This window comes from Lissotriton vulgaris, chromosome 5 (assembly GCF_964263255.1).
Source record: "Lissotriton vulgaris chromosome 5, aLisVul1.2, whole genome shotgun sequence".
Taxonomy (NCBI): domain Eukaryota; kingdom Metazoa; phylum Chordata; class Amphibia; order Caudata; family Salamandridae; genus Lissotriton; species Lissotriton vulgaris.
The window spans coordinates 166,226,001-166,244,453 of NC_141693.1; the positions used below are offsets into that span (position 1 = coordinate 166,226,001).

The 18,453-nt window shown below is 40.3% G+C and overlaps 1 protein-coding gene across 2 annotated transcripts in view; it reads left to right on the top strand.

Moving 5' to 3' along the window:
- Window positions 1-18,453, top strand: part of ASTN2 (astrotactin 2) — a 2,581,355-nt gene that overhangs the window by 1,356,166 nt on the left and 1,206,736 nt on the right. For both annotated transcript variants that reach the window (XM_086921093.1, XM_086921094.1), the window contains exon 8: window positions 5,384-5,468. In XM_086921093.1, coding sequence (XP_086777219.1) covers window positions 5,384-5,468 — 85 coding nt within the window. The remainder of the gene's footprint in view (window positions 1-5,383; window positions 5,469-18,453) is intronic.

Here is an 18,453-nt window from a genome sequence, read left to right on the forward strand (position 1 = left end):
TATGCATCTTATGTGGTATAAATTTAACTGGAGATCGGCTATCAATAAAAGGATCAACTATTTAATTACAATCATCTCCCTAATTAAAGAAATCATCAACATAGTGCAAACATTTTGCAGTAAAAGAGGGCCAATAAGCATAATCATTCTGAGTATCAGCATACACTTTATCAATGCTAAGTGTAATATCATTAACAATAAGTTTAACAATTAACCATCTTCCTTTGGTGTCAGATTCCTGTGACATAGTTCTCAACTTTAATTTCATATGACAAAGAAGTATGACACCATTCTTTTTTGCAGAGGCAGGAGAAACAAAACCAGAATCCACCCAACCACACTTAAGTTTCACAGCTTCAGAGTCAGAAAGGTGGGTCTCGAGGAGGAGTACAAGATCAGGATTATATTTATCTAAGTGTGATAACATTCGCTGCCTTTTTATCAGATTATTAAAACCTTTGACATTCCAACAGATAACACTGATTGATAAAAAGTATAACAATATGTACAAAGAAGTGGTATCATAAAACAAAAAGCTTAATGCACATGAAAAAAGTGGGAGCAGGGTACAAGAAACAGTGGGGAAAAAACTAGGAGGAAGATCAAAGGAAAAGAGAAACTTCAGGAAAAAAGAGACAGTACATACCAAAAGAATGACGACTGTAAAAACATACCTCATGAGGATGTACAATAGGATGGGGTTGTTGTCAGCACATGGAAAGACGGCACAGCAAGGGGTCACAACATATCGACGGATGGATAGAAGGAGACAAGGAACAATACAGTGAATGACAAGGAATCTGCCCCCCAAAAAAAACGTAAGTTAACCCGTAAAGACAAATATGCAATAACTATATTAAGGAACATTGTAGTAGAAAATGCGCATAAACAAGAAACTATGTGGAAAAGACATTAGCGGCAATCATCTTGCACAAGGTCCAGAAAAATACATGGAGCTAGCTGCATGAAGACGTAGAAAGTTTCAAAGATCTGCAGGAGATGTGTAAGATGTCTTGTTCTAGAAAGTCAACTTGAAAAGACAAGGATGAAACAGTCCCAAACGGGCACCTAAAAAGTCAAGTTGTGGTCAGAGAAAATTTTTACCCCCCTGCCAAAGAATTTGTATTTTAGACTTTGCTGCCTTGAGCACCTACAGTAAGTCAGTAAATGTGAGGGAGTGAAGAATAACACCTCTGGGTTTAGGTGAGTAGGATTGAAGTTGGGGTTGTGGACCCAATCAAAGGTATGCTCACTAATTGGGGTAAAAACAAAGTAAAGATTGAAACAGGGTCAGTACCTTCCAGACCTTGGGGAAGGCCATAAAAGCTAAGGTTATTCCACATGTTTCTATTTTCTACGTCTTCGTAATGTGCCTTCAACAGAGCAACTTCCTTTTCCACAGAAGAGATTTTGCATGCCTCGTCCTGAACATCACTAATGCGCTGCTCCAGAGCCAAAACTCTTGTTTCCATCTGAGACCATTTGTCATTGAGGTTTTCAACTATTGGTTGTAATGCCCTTGTTTCGTCCAACACTAGCTCACGAGATATAGGTGAGGGCAGTTTGACAGGAGAAGGCAGGGTCCTGTTTGACTTTCGTGTGTGTAGACGAAGGTGTGGTATGACAAGACTTTGAGGCAGGTGAAGTAAATGAAGACATTGTTGGAGCAGCAGGTAAACTCATAATAGGCAACTTATGAGGTTTTGAGCAAAGTGATAACTTATTAGTGGATGGCAGCGATGAATGAAAAGATGGTGTATGTTTCTTTAATCTGCCCATACAATTTGCAAAACCTTTTGAACAGCCCGAATTGTCAAAAAACAATGAAAAAAAGAGATTATTCCACTCCAGTGTGGGATACTGGTAAAGTACTTTGGTGCAGAGAGAAAAGGTATGAAGCAAAAAACAAAAAAGTCAATAACATGGATTAAATAACATTTCAGGAATAGATATAAGTAGCAGAAAATGGAAGCGGGCCAAGTTTGAAAGTACCACCATAAACTGCAAGCGTTGCATAGAATATAGAGCAAACTGAAGGAGCAGTTCCTGTGAAGGTAAACATTAAAAGCGGTACTTGAAGCTTGAAGAGGATGATAACATCTATAAAAATGTAGCATAGTTAATAGTAATGAGAGAAACAGAAATGTGCAGCAATTTTCTCCATGGGTTTATTTTGAAATGAAATGAGTGAGGAAAAGCTTTCCGAGGAGCCAATAATTACATTCTAAAACCTGAAAGGAAACTTCAGCTGAGGTGAGCGTTTAAGCTAAAATGGCCGCCGCTGGGAATGAGCAATTATTAGAAAGCGGTTGAGAAGAGGCGAAGTAATTGACCACGCTCACCCAGCAGAAGAGCACTGAAGTTGCCCACTCATGAGCCGCAACATATCCAGAAAAGGCTCTGTTGTCAGAATTGCCATCCGATGACACGCGGAGCTCCCAGTTCAGGTGGCTATCTTGGCTGGTGGTCAAGCTCCGGCCCCCAACATATGTGGTTTTGAACTGTTAGAGTAATGTGATAGGCTTCCATCATCCTCAGCATAAGTGGACTGCTTATTTTTAGCAAATGGTGGTTGTTGTCTGCAAATGGAACACAGATCTACAGTCCTCACAACGTCCTCACACTTAGACTATTTTAGGAAACCCTTCTAATGCAGAAAGGAGTGAAGGCCTAATCGTTTTGGTTCCTACTTGTTTAAAATGCGGTGTGCTGATCAGGTTGCAACTTGATTCCTAGTCCGGGGTAACACAGTTTGAACGACATTCATACTTATGTTGTTACCTTGTTAAAGCAAAACAGAGGGGCATATTATCAAGGGGGTTTATCTCCGCTTTTTGGCTTTAAAAGCCAAGAAAGCGGAGATAAAATTATCTCTCTATTACCTAGCTGTCGCTAACAACAGTTAGCGACAGCTAGTAGGAGATAGCGACCATCTTAGGCCCCACTTTGCATGTCAGAGAAATGTATCACTAATGACATGCAAAGTGGGCGTGCCAAGATGTTAGCGACTGGAAACAGTCGCTAATATTGCTATCTCCTATTACCAACTTTTGGAAATATTCGCGCTAAGCGCGAATACCTCCAAAAGCTAACATCTGCCTTGAGCTGTTCTTAGCCATGTTATCCAAAGGGAGGTGGATAACATGGCTAAGAGCATTAGCTCGGTCATGCATGAATATCGCTGACTTTTCAGCAATATTCATGCATTATTGCCGATTTTTATCGCATTTGCGATAAACCTTGGTAATACCAAGGGCTATTTGCGGTAAAAATCGCTGCAGCTCGGCGATAAATGTTTGTCTCTAACCAAGCAATAGCGATAATTATCGCTATTGCTTGGTAATATGCCCCAGAGTGCCTTTACTGTGCTTGTCACTCTGGAAGTTTCAGTTAATAGGTTTTATAGTTGCTTGGACAGGTTTGTGTTCCAGCGACTGTTGATCAACAATGAGCACAAGTGCCTGAGGGGTTTTTGTTAACTTTACTCGGATGCTATTGTAATCATTTTTAACTATTTTAATATAATCAGCTGTATTTTTGTTGCATTTTATCTTTCCTTGATAAATTGGAAGGTTATTTTAGCTTGAACACATTGGCTGCCGTTTCCTGTAGTTGTTTTTTAATTACCTCTAGTATCAGTTGTCAATTGCTGTTTCTTTATTTTGTTTATTTATGGTTTTAAGTTTGTTTGTTTACATGCCGAATAAAGTAATTGGTTTGGATTTGGACAAAGAGGAGTTGCCAAGATTTTGCAATAAGGATATCTATGAACCCTTCGAGACAGAAGCTCAACTAGGTGTGTATCACACTTCCAAGTTACTCACCATTTGATTAAAATAAAATACAATTCATATTTATTTCAGCAGTTTGCACTTTTTATAACTCCCTGGGCACATTGCAGAACATCTGGAAAAAAGGCCTGAGCTGCAGTGTACCTAATTTTAATCTCTTCCTGCCCAGATGAATCAGGAAGAAAGTTAATTAAAATTGCAACTTGAGGCTCATAGTTGAAGTAATCTGATAGGGCTTTTGGAGTTGAACTCACTCCTCTGTTGAAGTGGGTCCCCGAATAAATAGGAACACAGATTTACTTCTGCCTTCCTGACCCTTGTGGTTGCCTTTACTGATGTAAGTGGGCCATCTGCCTCGTTGGATGAATAGCTGTTACACTGTGGCTTTGGTGCTTGCCTCTGGTTCCTTTAGATGAATGGTGTTAATGGTCCTCCTGATCTCTTGAAGGAGACCTCATCATCTGCTGACATGGCTCATTCTGAGCTGTATCTGATTCACTGAATGCCCCAGGTGATTATTGTATAAGGTCTTTCATGACATCTCTTGGTATGGAGGGCCTGCGGAAAACTGTTTGCAATGTGACATAGAAGGACGGGGCCTTTACGGTATGCCTGGACTGGGAGTTTATGTAAGGAAGCGTTGGAATGCGGTGCAAGATGTCAGAAAAGCATTAATTATAATTGCCCTTGTTGTTTAGCGAGAACTCATAGTGTGCCTGGGATCTATCAGCCAGATTCATCAAAGGAAAATCGTCTCGCAAAGGGCCAGATTCTGAGAATCTGGCCCTTTGCAAGCGCTATTTTTGCATTTGGGATTCATCATCCCAAATGCAAAAATCGCAATTATAGAAATCGCTAAATTGCGATGAATTGCATTTAAGGAATCTCAATTTGAGATTCCTTAAATGCAATTCATGAACCATTTAAAAATTACGAATTCGTAATCTGGGGCCTCTATTTACCGTGAAGTGTAACTATGTGGTAAATAGCGAAAGCTTAGAAAAATGCACTTTAGTGCATTTTTCTAAGTTGTATGTTACACACACACATGTCCTTTGGACATGTGTGTGCGCAACACCTGTGTACATTACCATTTCAGGGGTGCTACAGGATGTCCTTTGGACACCCTGGCACCCTTGAAATCGCATCCTTATTTGCGAATCGCTATTTGCTAATCGCAAATAAGGAATGACTCGCCATTCATTCCTATGGGCATTTAGGCCCATAGGAATGAATGGCGAGTCATTCCTTATTTGCGATTCGCAATTAGCGAATCGCAAATAAGGAAGCTGTAGAAATCGCAATAAATATTGCAATTTCTACATGAATCCCGTTTTGCGAGTCTTTAATAGCGATTCCTTAATAATCGCTATTAAGGACTCGCAAAACATGACAATGATGATTCTGGGGGTAAATGTATTATATGCTATTGAGGGCCATTCTAGTCTCTGTGTCCTCATGATATGACATTTCCATCTCTATTCCTAAAGTTAGTGTGTTTTACATTTTAGAACCCTTTGTGTTATAAGTTGTTTATATCCTGAATGTTAATGCACACTCTCTAATTAAGCTCACTCTGTTCTTTGTTATAGGGGAATGCAGCTGTCATGAAGGTTATTCCCCAGACCCCAATCATCAACACCTATGTGTGCGCAATGACTGGGGACAGAGTGAAGGGTAAGTAAAGTGTCACCGAGAACTTTACATGGGAATTCGCTTTAATGCTGTGTGAGACTGGGGAGATGTGGTGGCAGAATGAAGGTTGAATGCTTTGTATCCAATGGGGCTGGTGGGATTCAGACTGATTAGGAGGGTTGGGAATAAATCTTATGTCTGCTAGATATATTTGCTATTGGAGATGATCCTGAGAGAGCGGAAATGGAGACCGCATTGATCAGTGTCCTAGTGATTCCGAATAAATCAGTGTTGGTTGTGAATTTGAGTTAGAATTGAGACTGTAGTAAGGGACTGAGGGGCATATTATCAAGGGGGTTTATCTCCGCTTTTTTGGCTTTAAAAGCCAAGAAAGCGGGGATAAAATTATCTCCCTATTACCTAGCTGTCGCTAACACCAGTTAGCGACAGCTAGTAGGAGATAGCGACCATCTTGGGCCCCACTTTGCATGTCAGTGATATTTATCACTAATGAGATGCAAAGTGGGCGTGCCAAGATGTTAGAGACTGAAAACAGTCACTAACATCGCTATCTCCTATTATCAACTTTTGGAGATATTCGCGCTAAGCGGGAATATCTCCAAAAGCTAACACCTGCCCTGAGCAGTTCTTAGCCATGTTATCCAATGGGAGGTGGATAACATGGCTAAGAGCATTAGCTTGCTAATGCATGAATATCGCTGACTTTTCAGCGATATTCATGCTTTGCGGCGATTTTTACCGCATTTGCGTTAAACCTTGGTAATACCAAGGTTTATTTGCGGTAAAAATCGCCGCAGCGCTGCGGTAAATTTTTGTCTCTAACCAAGCAATAGCGATAGTTATCGCTATTGCTTGGTAATATGCCCCTGAATTTGCAGACGGAATCCGCCTCTGGCGATAAAGGAAGTGGTTGTTTTTTGGCTGGGCTTTGGTTGCACGTTTGTAAGGCTGTTATTAAGAACAGTTTTCTGTCAGAAGCCATCCTATTGTTGTGTTTAAAGCTGCTATCAGCAGTAATGCAGGTGCTAGGGGAATGACTGACTGATTAGCAAAATATCTGTTTTTGGTGAGAAGACAGTATTGGTTCCAAGGCTGGCATTGGCACAAATAATGGTATTCTCTCTAAACAGGTTATCAACTACCTGACTTGTGATGGTAATACATTTAGGGCCTTAGTTACTATATTTTTACGCACAGCAGCACAGCAGGCCTTCCTGCTGCTGTCCAGCAAAATGAAAGTTCAGGAATGAACCATATCTACAAGATATGTCTCATTCCTGTCCTTATCCCCTGGGCAGCCATGCGCTAATGCAGACACCCATCCGCCATGGTGCTAGGGTGCCTGTGTTGCAAGGATGATCGTTTATGTGCAGGAAGGGGCAACATTCTGCACATAAACAATCATTAAAGGCAATTTGCTCCTTCTATGTGTGCTGCAGAATGCAGAGGAATGCAAAAACCACAGTTGATGGACAGAATGCAGAACAATGTCATACATTCACCCGAGTACAGAGATATGGGTCTAAATCCATTGTTTTTTTGCACTCCACACCACCCCAGTTCAGACATGGCCATATGCAAATCAGTCTGACCCTGCGCCTCATGGGAACAGTCCAGTCCGAACGGCCAAGCCATGCCTTCCCTGGACCGGAAACAAGCTTCCAAGGACCGGTTTCTGGCATTTCAGCCGTCTTCAGCCCGGCTTGCTTGATTCCAGTGATGTGGAGAGCCTGGAACTCACGTCTGAGCATACCCATCCCACTCGGGGTGACAAATGCAAAAACCACAGTTGATGGACAGAATGCAGAACAATGTCATACATTCACCCCAGTACAGAGATCTGGGCCTAAATCCATCGTTTTTTGCACTCCACACCATTGTCTGAACTGGGGTGGTGTGGAGTGCAAAAAAACGATGAATTTAGGCCCAGATCTCTGTACTGGGGTGAATGTATGACATTGTTCTTCATTCTGTCCATCAACTGTGGTTTTTGCAGAATGCAGAGGAGGCATGGGATTCTGACGCATTCCCAGGTTTTCAACACTTTGTACATCTGGGAATGTGTCAGGGTCCATGGATGTTAGTGGGATCATCCACAGCAACACCCATGGAATGCCCTTTTCATGCAGAGTAATGCATGAAAGAGGCCCATATTTATAAGGCCATGAAAAGTCACCCAGTGTTACTCTATGTGGACTTGTAAATATGAGCACGGGCGGTGCAATGGGCTTGTAAATGAGGCCCTCAGTGTAAGTGTAAGGTCCACATTAGGGTAAAAGCAAGTTGATGGGAAATGTGATGTTTCCCATAAGGCTGGTGGTGTTGATAAGGCTAGTGCTGACTGGAATGCAGTTAGGCTAAATGTGTGTGGGTGCTAATGCAAGCGCTGTAGTTAGTAAATTTAGCGATGCTGGTAGTAAGACTGGTGTTTACTAGAATCTGTTTTTCGCAGTTTGGAATATGTTCGGTGGTATATATGATGCTAACTTTAAAGCTAGTGTTGACACTTGAGTTTTTCCTGGTGATCTGAATTCCATTGACATTAAGGCATGCGTTCACAGTAAGTAAAGCTTATGTTAGCAGTAAGGCTTGAGCTCTCAGTAAGGCAGATATTATTCTACTGCTTTTGGTGGCAATACGGCTCGTGTTAGTGGTAAGTCTGCAGGTACAGGAAAGGCTATCTTGGTGATAAGTCTTGTGGTATGGTTGATGTTGGCACTATTAGTGATATTCGCAACGAGGCTGGTGTTATCTTTAAGCCCTTTGTTGCAAGTAATGCTCATGTTGGATGTTAACCAAGAAACAAATTGGGTCTGGCGTGAAGCACAGTAAGGCTGCGCCCAATCAAGAAATCAACAAAACCATTTGCCAGTACTGTGCGATAAATGGCTACAAATTACATTTGAAGAGCTCTTAATTGCTCTATCAAGCTGGCCACTTTTTCAGTCAATGAAAATTTGAAACAAGAAGCTTCCAAAAGATATTTGTTTTATTAAATTTGACTTTCAGTTTTAACTATTTATTCAGACTTTGTTTTTTGTTTTTTTAGATATATTTGTCAAAAAGATCATACGATATATACAACACTATACAATCAGTTGGGAGGAGAAACAAGTGAATGGGCAGGGGGAAGGTCAATAAAGCATTTTAGACAACATTTAGACACTAGACTTACAATTAGACACTAGACAACAAAAACATTGAGTAGTACACAAAAGTTGAGGTTGGTAGAGGTTGCTGGCGTTATTTTAAGCTATTTACAACAAAGCAACAGTATTTTATCATCGTCCTATATTCAAGTTTTGGCTTTTCTTCAAAACAAATGAAAAAAGTATATCTTTCTTTTTATCGCTCAATGAGATAATCAATATTCTGATGAAGCTTTACAAAATTCAGCTCATTTATCACCAACAATTGGCCGCAGCATAGTACAGAACAACCACTATAGTGGCGCCAACATTCAACTACCACCTCAATAGGTCGACGCGTTTCGAATCCTAAATTGATATATAGGATTCTCTTCAGGACCACACAAACTCAATCTGTGGAAAACAAATGAATGAAAACTCTGTCAGTGAAAACAAAAGAAAGACTCTCAACTCACACTTCACATCCATCCACTCTCAGTATATTACCTGTCAATAGTTTGACTGCATTTTAGGCGTGGAGGTATACTGAAAAGAAGTGAAACGGTATGTTTCAGAATTAAAAGGACAATTGATCGTTTTTTAGAAACTGTGTCAAGATCATGTTAGTACTCACAGAATAATATTGTAAAGAATCCCCTTTCAAAGTGTCTCCGGATAGTTGGCTTTTTCAAAATCCAAGGCGGTAAACGAGGGGCGGGCTCGCCTCGTGGTATCAATCTATGGTAAAAAACAACGGATGTAATTATTCCGTTGTATATTCTTGGAGACCTCCAGTACGAGCGGGAGAGCACAGGCATAGCATGCAACTCCGCTCGCGGTTGACTAATAGATCACGGGCGCTGCTTACCTGAGGCTGCGTCTTTCTCCTCCGATCTGGGTCGCGGTCAATGGGAAAACGCGATGCCAGTGGAGCGGAAACGCCTCTATTTACTTCAGGTTGTTTCCGGGTTACAACAGGGGGACTCCTGGGAATTGTAGTTTTGAACAGCCGGAGAGCCCTCCGGCTCTTCATAAGAACCATTCAGGCCGTGTATGTGACACGGAAAAGAGATGCCATAGTTCTAAACAGTGTGTAGGCACTGCCTAATATCCACTTGATCTTATTCTTTATAAACTATATAATTCCGACATTTCGTTTAAGCCTTGCGTGGTTGTATTAAATTTCAAGATTAGCATGGCTTCTATCCGGAGACACTTTGAAAGGGGATTCTTTACAATATTATTCTGTGAGTACTAACACTAACACTGACAGAGTTTTCATTCATTTGTTTTCCACAGATTGAGTTTGTGTGGTCCTGAAGAGAATCCTATATATCAATTTAGGATTCGAAACGCGTCGACCTATTGAGGTGGTAGTTGAATGTTGGCGCCACTATAGTGGTTGTTCTGTACTATGCTGCGGCCAATTGTTGGTGATAAATGAGCTGAATTTTGTAAAGCTTCATCAGAATATTGATTATCTCATTGAGCGATAAAAAGAAAGATATACTTTTTTCATTTGTTTTGAAGAAAAGCCAAAACTTGAATATAGGACGATGATAAAATACTGTTGCTTTGTTGTAAATAGCTTAAAATAACGCCAGCAACCTCTACCAACCTCAACTTTTGTGTACTACTCAATGTTTTTGTTGTCTAGTGTCTAATTGTAAGTCTAGTGTCTAAATGTTGTCTAAAATGCTTTATTGACCTTCCCCCTGCCCATTCACTTGTTTCTCCTCCCAACTGATTGTATAGTGTTGTATATATCGTATGATCTTTTTGACAAATATATCTAAAAAAACAAAAAACAAAGTCTGAATAAATAGTTAAAACTGAAAGTCAAATTTAATAAAACAAATATCTTTTGGAAGCTTCTTGTTTCAAATTTTCATTGACTGAAAAAGTGGTCAGCTTGATAGAGCAATTAAGAGCTCTTCAAATGTAATTTGTAGCCATTTATCGCACAGTACTGGCAAATGGTTTTGTTGATTTCATGTTGGATGTTAGGCTGCAGATGACAATCATTCTAGTGTTGGTGTTAAGCATGGTGTTTGCTGTTGAGCATTTGCTGCACATAAGGATTATTTGACAATAAAGATAGTGTTTTGGCAGTGTAGGTGGTCCTGACAATAAAGCTGGTGATCACACCACGTTCTGTAAAGGCTTATGTTAGCAGTAAGGTTGGTGTATGCAATACCACTGACATTGTGTGCATATATGGTCTTGGCTGCAAGGCTTGTGTGAATGAGAAGCTGATGCGGCTGGTGAAATAGTATAAGTGAAGCAATTGATGGAGATTACGTTTATGGATCTGAAAACAGAGGGTCTACAGTGGTTTTGATATTTGGGAATTCCTGGAAGTGAGCAATTCCAGTGCTTTAGGGTGAGATTCGTGTTAGGAGGAGCTGTAAATCCTTATGGAAGGAAGTGCCTGACAGTTTCTTTCGGGGCAGGGCTGGGCGTGATTTGATATGGATAATCCCTTTCGGGAACACCAATGATGAGCTAAAAACAATTGAAAGCATGGCTACCAACATGTATTAACATTGCTTAAATGTCCTAGCTCAGGAATTCCAGTCTATCTACTTGCATAGGTAGTCACAGGAAGTGTTTAGAGTCAGAGGATTGCCATTATGAGACTACCATGATGTTTAGAGAAGATGACGTTACCCTGATTTAAAAAAACATAAGTGATGTAGACTAGTCTGTGGAATACTTGGCTTATCTCCACCAAGATAGAAATCATACCTACCCCTTTAAACAATGTCCACCCTAACACATATCACTCTTACAACTCCAGTTCTTCATACCACCTTTCACCACGTGGATAAGGAATATAAACTGTCATTGCACCACCCCCTTTGTGTAATTTATCTACTCTAGAGCCTACTTCCAAGATAAATGTAGTGTGGGGTCTCCATTGTGAGCTATGAAGCGTGAGAGTAAATATGTATATCATCTGCTCTGTAAAGTCAATTTTCTCATGGTGCTGAATGAAAACTTGGACCCTTTGAATGTTCCCCTTTACGATTCTTAAAACGTATTCAGTGCAGAGATGCTAAATGCTTCTGTCATCATCATCAGAAGGAACACAACTTGACCTAGAAGTACAAATCCTCCTGATCATTTGAGTCATATAAATATATTATTCTAGATCAGTGGTTCTTAACCTTTTGACTTCTGTAGACCCCTGCTTAATCATTACTGGAACGCCCACGTAATCATTATTGGTTTCGGGGACACCCACTAAGTTAATATTGCAAGGCAGGGGCCCTTGTAAAGCTTTTTGGAGTATTTGAACCCCAGAAAATACACAGAAATTCAGAAACAAGCAGTCTTCAAACAGATAAATGTTATGTTATGTTATGTTATGTTATGTGATGTTATGTTATGTTATGTAATGTTATGTTATGTTATGTTATGTAATGTTATGTAATGTTATGTAATGTTATGTTATGCTTAGTAGAAGTTACGAAGGGTGCATAAGAGACTCCTGCTTCTGGAACAACTATGCCTTTAATGCCTTTCTAAATGCCAGGTGATTGGGGATGATCCTGATGGAGAGAGGCAGCGAGTTCCAAAGGGTAGGTGCTCGTACCGTAAATGAACAACACCTGTTCTTGCTGTACAGAAGTGCGGCACCTGCAGCAGATGGTGGCCAGCAGACCGCAGAGCTAGGGTGGGAATGTATGGAAGACATAGATCACTGAGAACCTTAGGACCGACGTCGGCCAATATTTTATGTGTGACACAGAGAGCTTTGAACCAGATTCTCTGCTCAAAAGGCAGCCAATGGAGAAGGTGCAACGCACTAGAGGCAGAACTGCGCTTCGGTATAGTGAGTAGAGAATAGGCTGCAGCATTCATGGTGCACTGAAGCCTATTGGTCACTGATTCAAATCGTGGCTTCAACTACCAGCTGGCGAGTGTGAGGGTCGAACAAGCACAAAATAGGTTTGTTGCCAAGTAGGATTCGAAAAACCAAATGATGAAATATTATATTTAATCCACAAACAAATATAAAAACAATCAAAATGTTATTTTAATGGGAAGGATGATGCTTTTCTAAATTCAACTGGGGCCACTCATTGTCCATGCCATATTCTGTTTGCTGCGTGTGCACCGCTACCACAAATCAGTCTGAGGATAGCAACTTAATTTTCAGCCTCCAGTTTCAAAATCCTTCATAATTAGATCGCGTTTTCATTTTTGTTATTTTACATTTTGCTTCTTTATATGCATCTTATTGATCTGTTAGTATTATTCAATAGGCTAAATGGTCGCAGACTCACAGAAATGTCTTTGCGGACCCCCCAGGGGTCCTCGGGCCACAGATTAAGAACCACTGTCCAGGGTTAGAAATGTATTAGGAATAGAAAGGTATCCACCGATGGGGAATGCAGAAGTCTGTCTGCCTCTCCACAGTCATAGTACCCCACCATACACCTCCCTCCTTCTCTCAATGATTATAGAGTCAAACTCTCTATGCCTTGGCGCCAAGCCACATCCTATAACAATCTTTCTACCTACCAGCAGACAAAACTATTTATTTGAACTCAACTTGCACCGTTTTCAAGAATCTGTAGATGTGTGATTCAAAATACGATTACAGGCAATCCTGTCGGTACCTATTTTTCTGATGTATTGCTCATTTTGGTGAATTGAATTTTCACACTGATGCTGAAAAGCTGAACAGTAGGTTGATTCAAAATTAATTTCAGGATAAACGGAAAAGGCAACAGATGAACTCCGTGAACTTAAGTAAATGTCTCTCCAAATGCAAGCGGGAATCTTGTTTCAATAACCAACCCTCTTGGAAAAGGACCAAAAGGGATGCATGAGAGGATATTGTATACACTGAAATCGCTGTTTAGTTTTCTCCTGTGGGCAAGAGACTATCGAAAGCCAGAATACAGGCATAGGCGCCTTTCCTTGATACAAATGGAGCCGAGACGCAGCTGAGAACTGCAGCCCCATGTAGTACAATAATAAAACAATAACCTGTTTTTATTTGATGCTTCACAGCTTAGTGTTAGACATCTTTATTCACTATAAGCAATAAACGAAGATATTACCCATTTTATTGGTAATAATGTATTGATCAATGAATAGCTCAGCTTTTGCACAATCACTGCATATGTAACTTCAGTCGGTTATTACTTTAAAAATAGCACAACATCCAAGACTGTCCTTAGTCTTAGGTCTTATACTTACCGTTTAAGAGATGTTGCAAAATATAATTTTTAATTTAGGGTGTTATTCTGCAGGTCTGCGGATAGTGGAACGGTTCTGTCGACTATTTTGTGGTTCAAATGTGAAGAGCACCTCACTGCAAAGACTAAGGGCCCGATGTAGGTAATTCTCATTTACCGACTCTAAAATACAGAATTTTACCGATTTGGTATTCTAGATTCGGTAAATGAGATGTAGCTAAAAATTCTGTATTTTTTACCGAATCGGTAGGATTCGGTAATTACCGAATCGGTATTTACCGATTCAGTAATTGCCATTGATTCCTATGGGCCTTGAGGCCCATACGAATCAATGTCAATTACCGAATCGGTAAATACCGATTTGGTAAAAATACAGAATTGTTAAGGGGAACAGGGTGTCACTTTGACACCCTGTTGAACCCCTGATTTTGGCTGGTGTGCCATGTTTCACACATACATGCCCTAAGGGCATGTATGTGTGTCACATGGCACAGGTGTACAAGCAAAGATGTGCATGTACACAGGTAATGGCCTGTGGCACTGTTTAAAGTGCCACCTACATCTGGATTTACCGATTCGGTAAATTTAAGGCCACCTACATGTCAAAACCCAAATACTGGTCGGTAACGGCCGAAATTGGCCGTTACTGACCGGTATTTGCTGTCCTACATCTGGCCCTAGGACATGATTATCCGATGAGCTGTCAGTACCATGGATAGCATTCAGGCTGTGCAGAGCACTGAGTTTAGTTGTGGCCCAGAAACAGCCTCAGGTAATTAAATAAAAAGAAAACACTTGCATGTATAGATACACAGAGGGGCTGTTGGCCAACTCTCTTACTCCATTGTCTCTTCAGCTGTAATTCTCATTTTGCTTCCATCCACTGCACCTCAGAGCATGGAGCAATGAGACAGCCCACTTTAGCCATTGGCTGTCACGCTGTGAGTGATAGCATTTTGTTAATCACATGTGCACACCGACCTAAAAAGAAGTGCAATTCAGCATTGGGGCTAGTGGGACAATACTTCGCCAAAGTTGTTTACTTTCCATTCTTTTTCCTGTTCTATTTCTAAGTAGCTCTAATGTATTGGGCCAGTCAGTCATCAACTGCTATTGACCTAAATCCATCTTTACAAAGGGATGGATGGCAAAACAGTGGTCGAAAAATCTGTATGAAAATAATATATAATGCCCAAACTGTGTAAAAGCTGTAAAAAGAAATCTCATGAATATATGTTAACATGCGTCTATTATCCTTTTTATTTTCATCGGCACAGCTAATTAAACCCATAAAAGAACAAATTACCAGCAAGCAATAGTCTGATTTCAATTTATAAAATGCAAATTCTAAACTAAACAGCTCTTTTTATCTGAGTCAGCATTTGAAGAACATCATTTTCATCTATTCAACTTTAAAGAGATAATATAATAAAAGTATTCGGCGAAAGTCAAATAACTGAACTTTAGCAGAACATTGAATGAATATTATTTTAATCAAAGCCTCATTACTGCCGCAAAGAGAAGGGCATGGTGGGGTTTGGTGACAATTAACATTCAGAGCAATCAAATACAAAATTGTGCATTTAGGACGCACAGATCCTGGAATCAGGGCAATAGGTGGGATGAGTTTAAGGTGGTTAATTACAAAGGAGAGGATACAGGTTGTGTGGAAGTACTTCAGGTGGCTACACAAAGAGCTGGGGTTCAGGACAGACAGGAAGTGGAACTCATGACATGATCCGGATTGGGTTCCCCACTTCTGGCCGCTTATATCCTGAAGGGAAAATGAAAGTTTAAAGATAATTCATCAAGATTGCTATAGGATTGAAACTGTGAATCATTGGTCTAGTGACGGAAGACTATTGTGAATAGACTGGGAGGGAACAGGGATGCTATAGACATGCAGGTGGCAGTGCATGAAGCAAGCAGCATTAGCACAATTATAGTATTGGGAGATTTTTAAAACTGTTTTAATGGGGCTCTGTAGCACTTTAACACTGTACAGTATTAGAACACTTTAGAACTGTGGTTCGTAACCTGTGGACTGAAGACCCCTGGGGATCCGAAAGGCCAACTCAGGGGTTCCTCGGCTGTTTAACGTAACTAAATAATGTTAAAATTAATCAATTACAATTAAAGTATTCGCAAATAAAGAAGCAAATCTGAAACTTTAAAAACATTTCCTAATTTGACTGAAATAAGCAAAATATTTCAATATTTGATCATTTGTTTGGTGTATACTTGTTTCTGTATTTTTGCGTATTGTTTTGAAGGTCAAATATTAGAAATTGATGAGGTCGGAGGCCCCAGCTTCCAATAATGACTCAGTGGTGGTCCCCGGATTCCAGATTTGATTTTGCTCAGAAGTCAAAAGATTAAGAACCACTGCTTCAGAATAAACAGAAAAGTGCAAGAAGTAGAGATAAAAAACAGTAATAAAGAATTCAAAACATTAGCCTTCAGTATTTAATCGGAACTTTATTTCAAGAATACACTACGGATATTTTATGTTAACGAGATTTATGAAGCGCGCAGCTACTCAAGAGAGTGTGCTGGCACTATAAAAGGCAGCCTACGACAAAAATAAGTGTTGTGTTATGCTTGCTGGAAAAGCCATGTTTTTAGTTTTTTTCTTAACCTTTTCAATTGTGTTGGATGGCCCCCGGCCATCTGACGTCACGGTGGGCATGTGCGTCGGACGGCCGGGGGCCGTCCGATCTGCTCATGCGATGGATTCGGTCGCACCCCGGCGGAATGTCTACCGCGGCGAAGCGGTTAAAAGTAGAAAGTTCCAATGTCGTTCGTAGCTCCAGCTGGAGTTTATTCCATGTGACCAGCCCAAGATAAGAAAAAGACCTGCCAACAGCACTGGTCCGAAGGATTTTGGGAAATCGAGTAAGTCGCTCAGAGGAGGACTGAAAGCTTTTAGAAGGGACGTTGACATGAATCTGGTCCCTCAAATAACTGGCCTCTGAAGCATGCAAAGCTTTCTGGAACAGGATTAAAATGTTAAAATTATCTTTTTGGGGAGCTAGTGCAAAGCTTTCAAATGCGGGGCATGTGATATGGGTTTTTAGCAAGACCAAGGCTGATTTTCATGTGACTTGTCTCTGTCAGGAGTGACGTAGTGACATAGTGGGTGAAAAAACAATGGACTAGAACTCAGCTCTTTAGAATCATCAGTGGCTTGGATTTATTTCAAACAGATGGACTAGTCTGCAGCCGCTTCTGATTGTTAGTGGCAGCGATTAATTCAAACATTAATTCTATCACTGTGTTTACTGTATAGATAGGTCTATGCAGGAGAAGACTAGCACATTTGAATGAAGCAGTTCTCAGAGGCCCAGGTGAGAGAAGATATTTGATTTTGTTCAAGCTGTGCAGTTAAAAATTGGCTGATTTGGGAATTCTGTTGTTGTTTGAGGGAGGTGAGAAGACATTTTCAAGGGATTAAGTGACATTATAAGATTCATGTTGTTCATTTTCAATAAACAAACACTCCACTGAAAGAGAAATACCATTTATCAGTGTGAATTGATAAACACTGAAAACATAATTTGGAGTTTGGCTGAAGTGGCCATTGGAATGTGGCTCTGTTGTAGATAACAGGACTGCAAGGATGACTGCCATGATATTAATTTTTACGAGTTTTGAAGTTCTGGAAAGTCACTAAAAGTATATATTTTTCTCCTTTTGTTTCTCCTATTCACGGTGCAGACACACATGATTTATAACAACGTAGTTACATTTGGTTTATTCGTTTTTTATTTTTACATTGTATAGAATCTTGAGAAATAAACTCCTATTTCTTTTTTGCAGTGTTTTTATTCTTACACTTTTTTACAAAATGGCTTGTTTTCTGAAATAGGTCCCCATTAGTAATAATTCTTACTGGTCCAGTCATGCATCTCTTGTTTTGATCATTTAAGCCTTATTGAGTGGTGGGTATCTAAGGAAAGTGTGTTGGATTCATATGTGTGAGAGAGTGGCAAAATCATACCAAACAGTACTTTAATCATATCAAAGAGTGGAGCACCATTTTAACGTTCATAGTTGTCGCGGAACAACGTCCTGCTTTGCCACTTCAGCCATTCCTGGATTTTTATTGTATTGCATATTGCACTCTGGGTTTTGGGGCACATATTTCATTTTAAAAGTGATCGTTTGAGTGTATACAGCAAGGTGCTGTTAACTATTATGTCAAGACAGGTTCAAGGTGTCAGAATTGACTTGGGGCCACTTGATAGCTATGAAAAGTGTCTCAAAGGCAGCATCACTTCCATCTGAAAAATGCACTTAGGCATCAAGGAACACCCTGAAAAACATGAGGTTTCATGAGTTTAAGAATTCAGGGGGTAGAATGAATGGGGTGAAACTCGCAAGTTAACAAGTGGCATAATGGACCATCTTGTGGGCATATTTGCTAATGTTTAGAAGGAACCAGGTAATTGATGTCATATTTTCCTAAACATCGGTTTACTAATCAATATTTCAAAATAACATAGGGCCTGATTTCAATGGCGGGGAGACAGCCACGGACAGGCTATCAGTGGTGGTCTCCCTGCCTTCGGTGACTGAATCACTGCCCACCACATAACTATGGTGTGTTGGCGGGCAGAAAGACCACGGACATGGTCCCGATGATCGGAAGCATTCTGACCACCT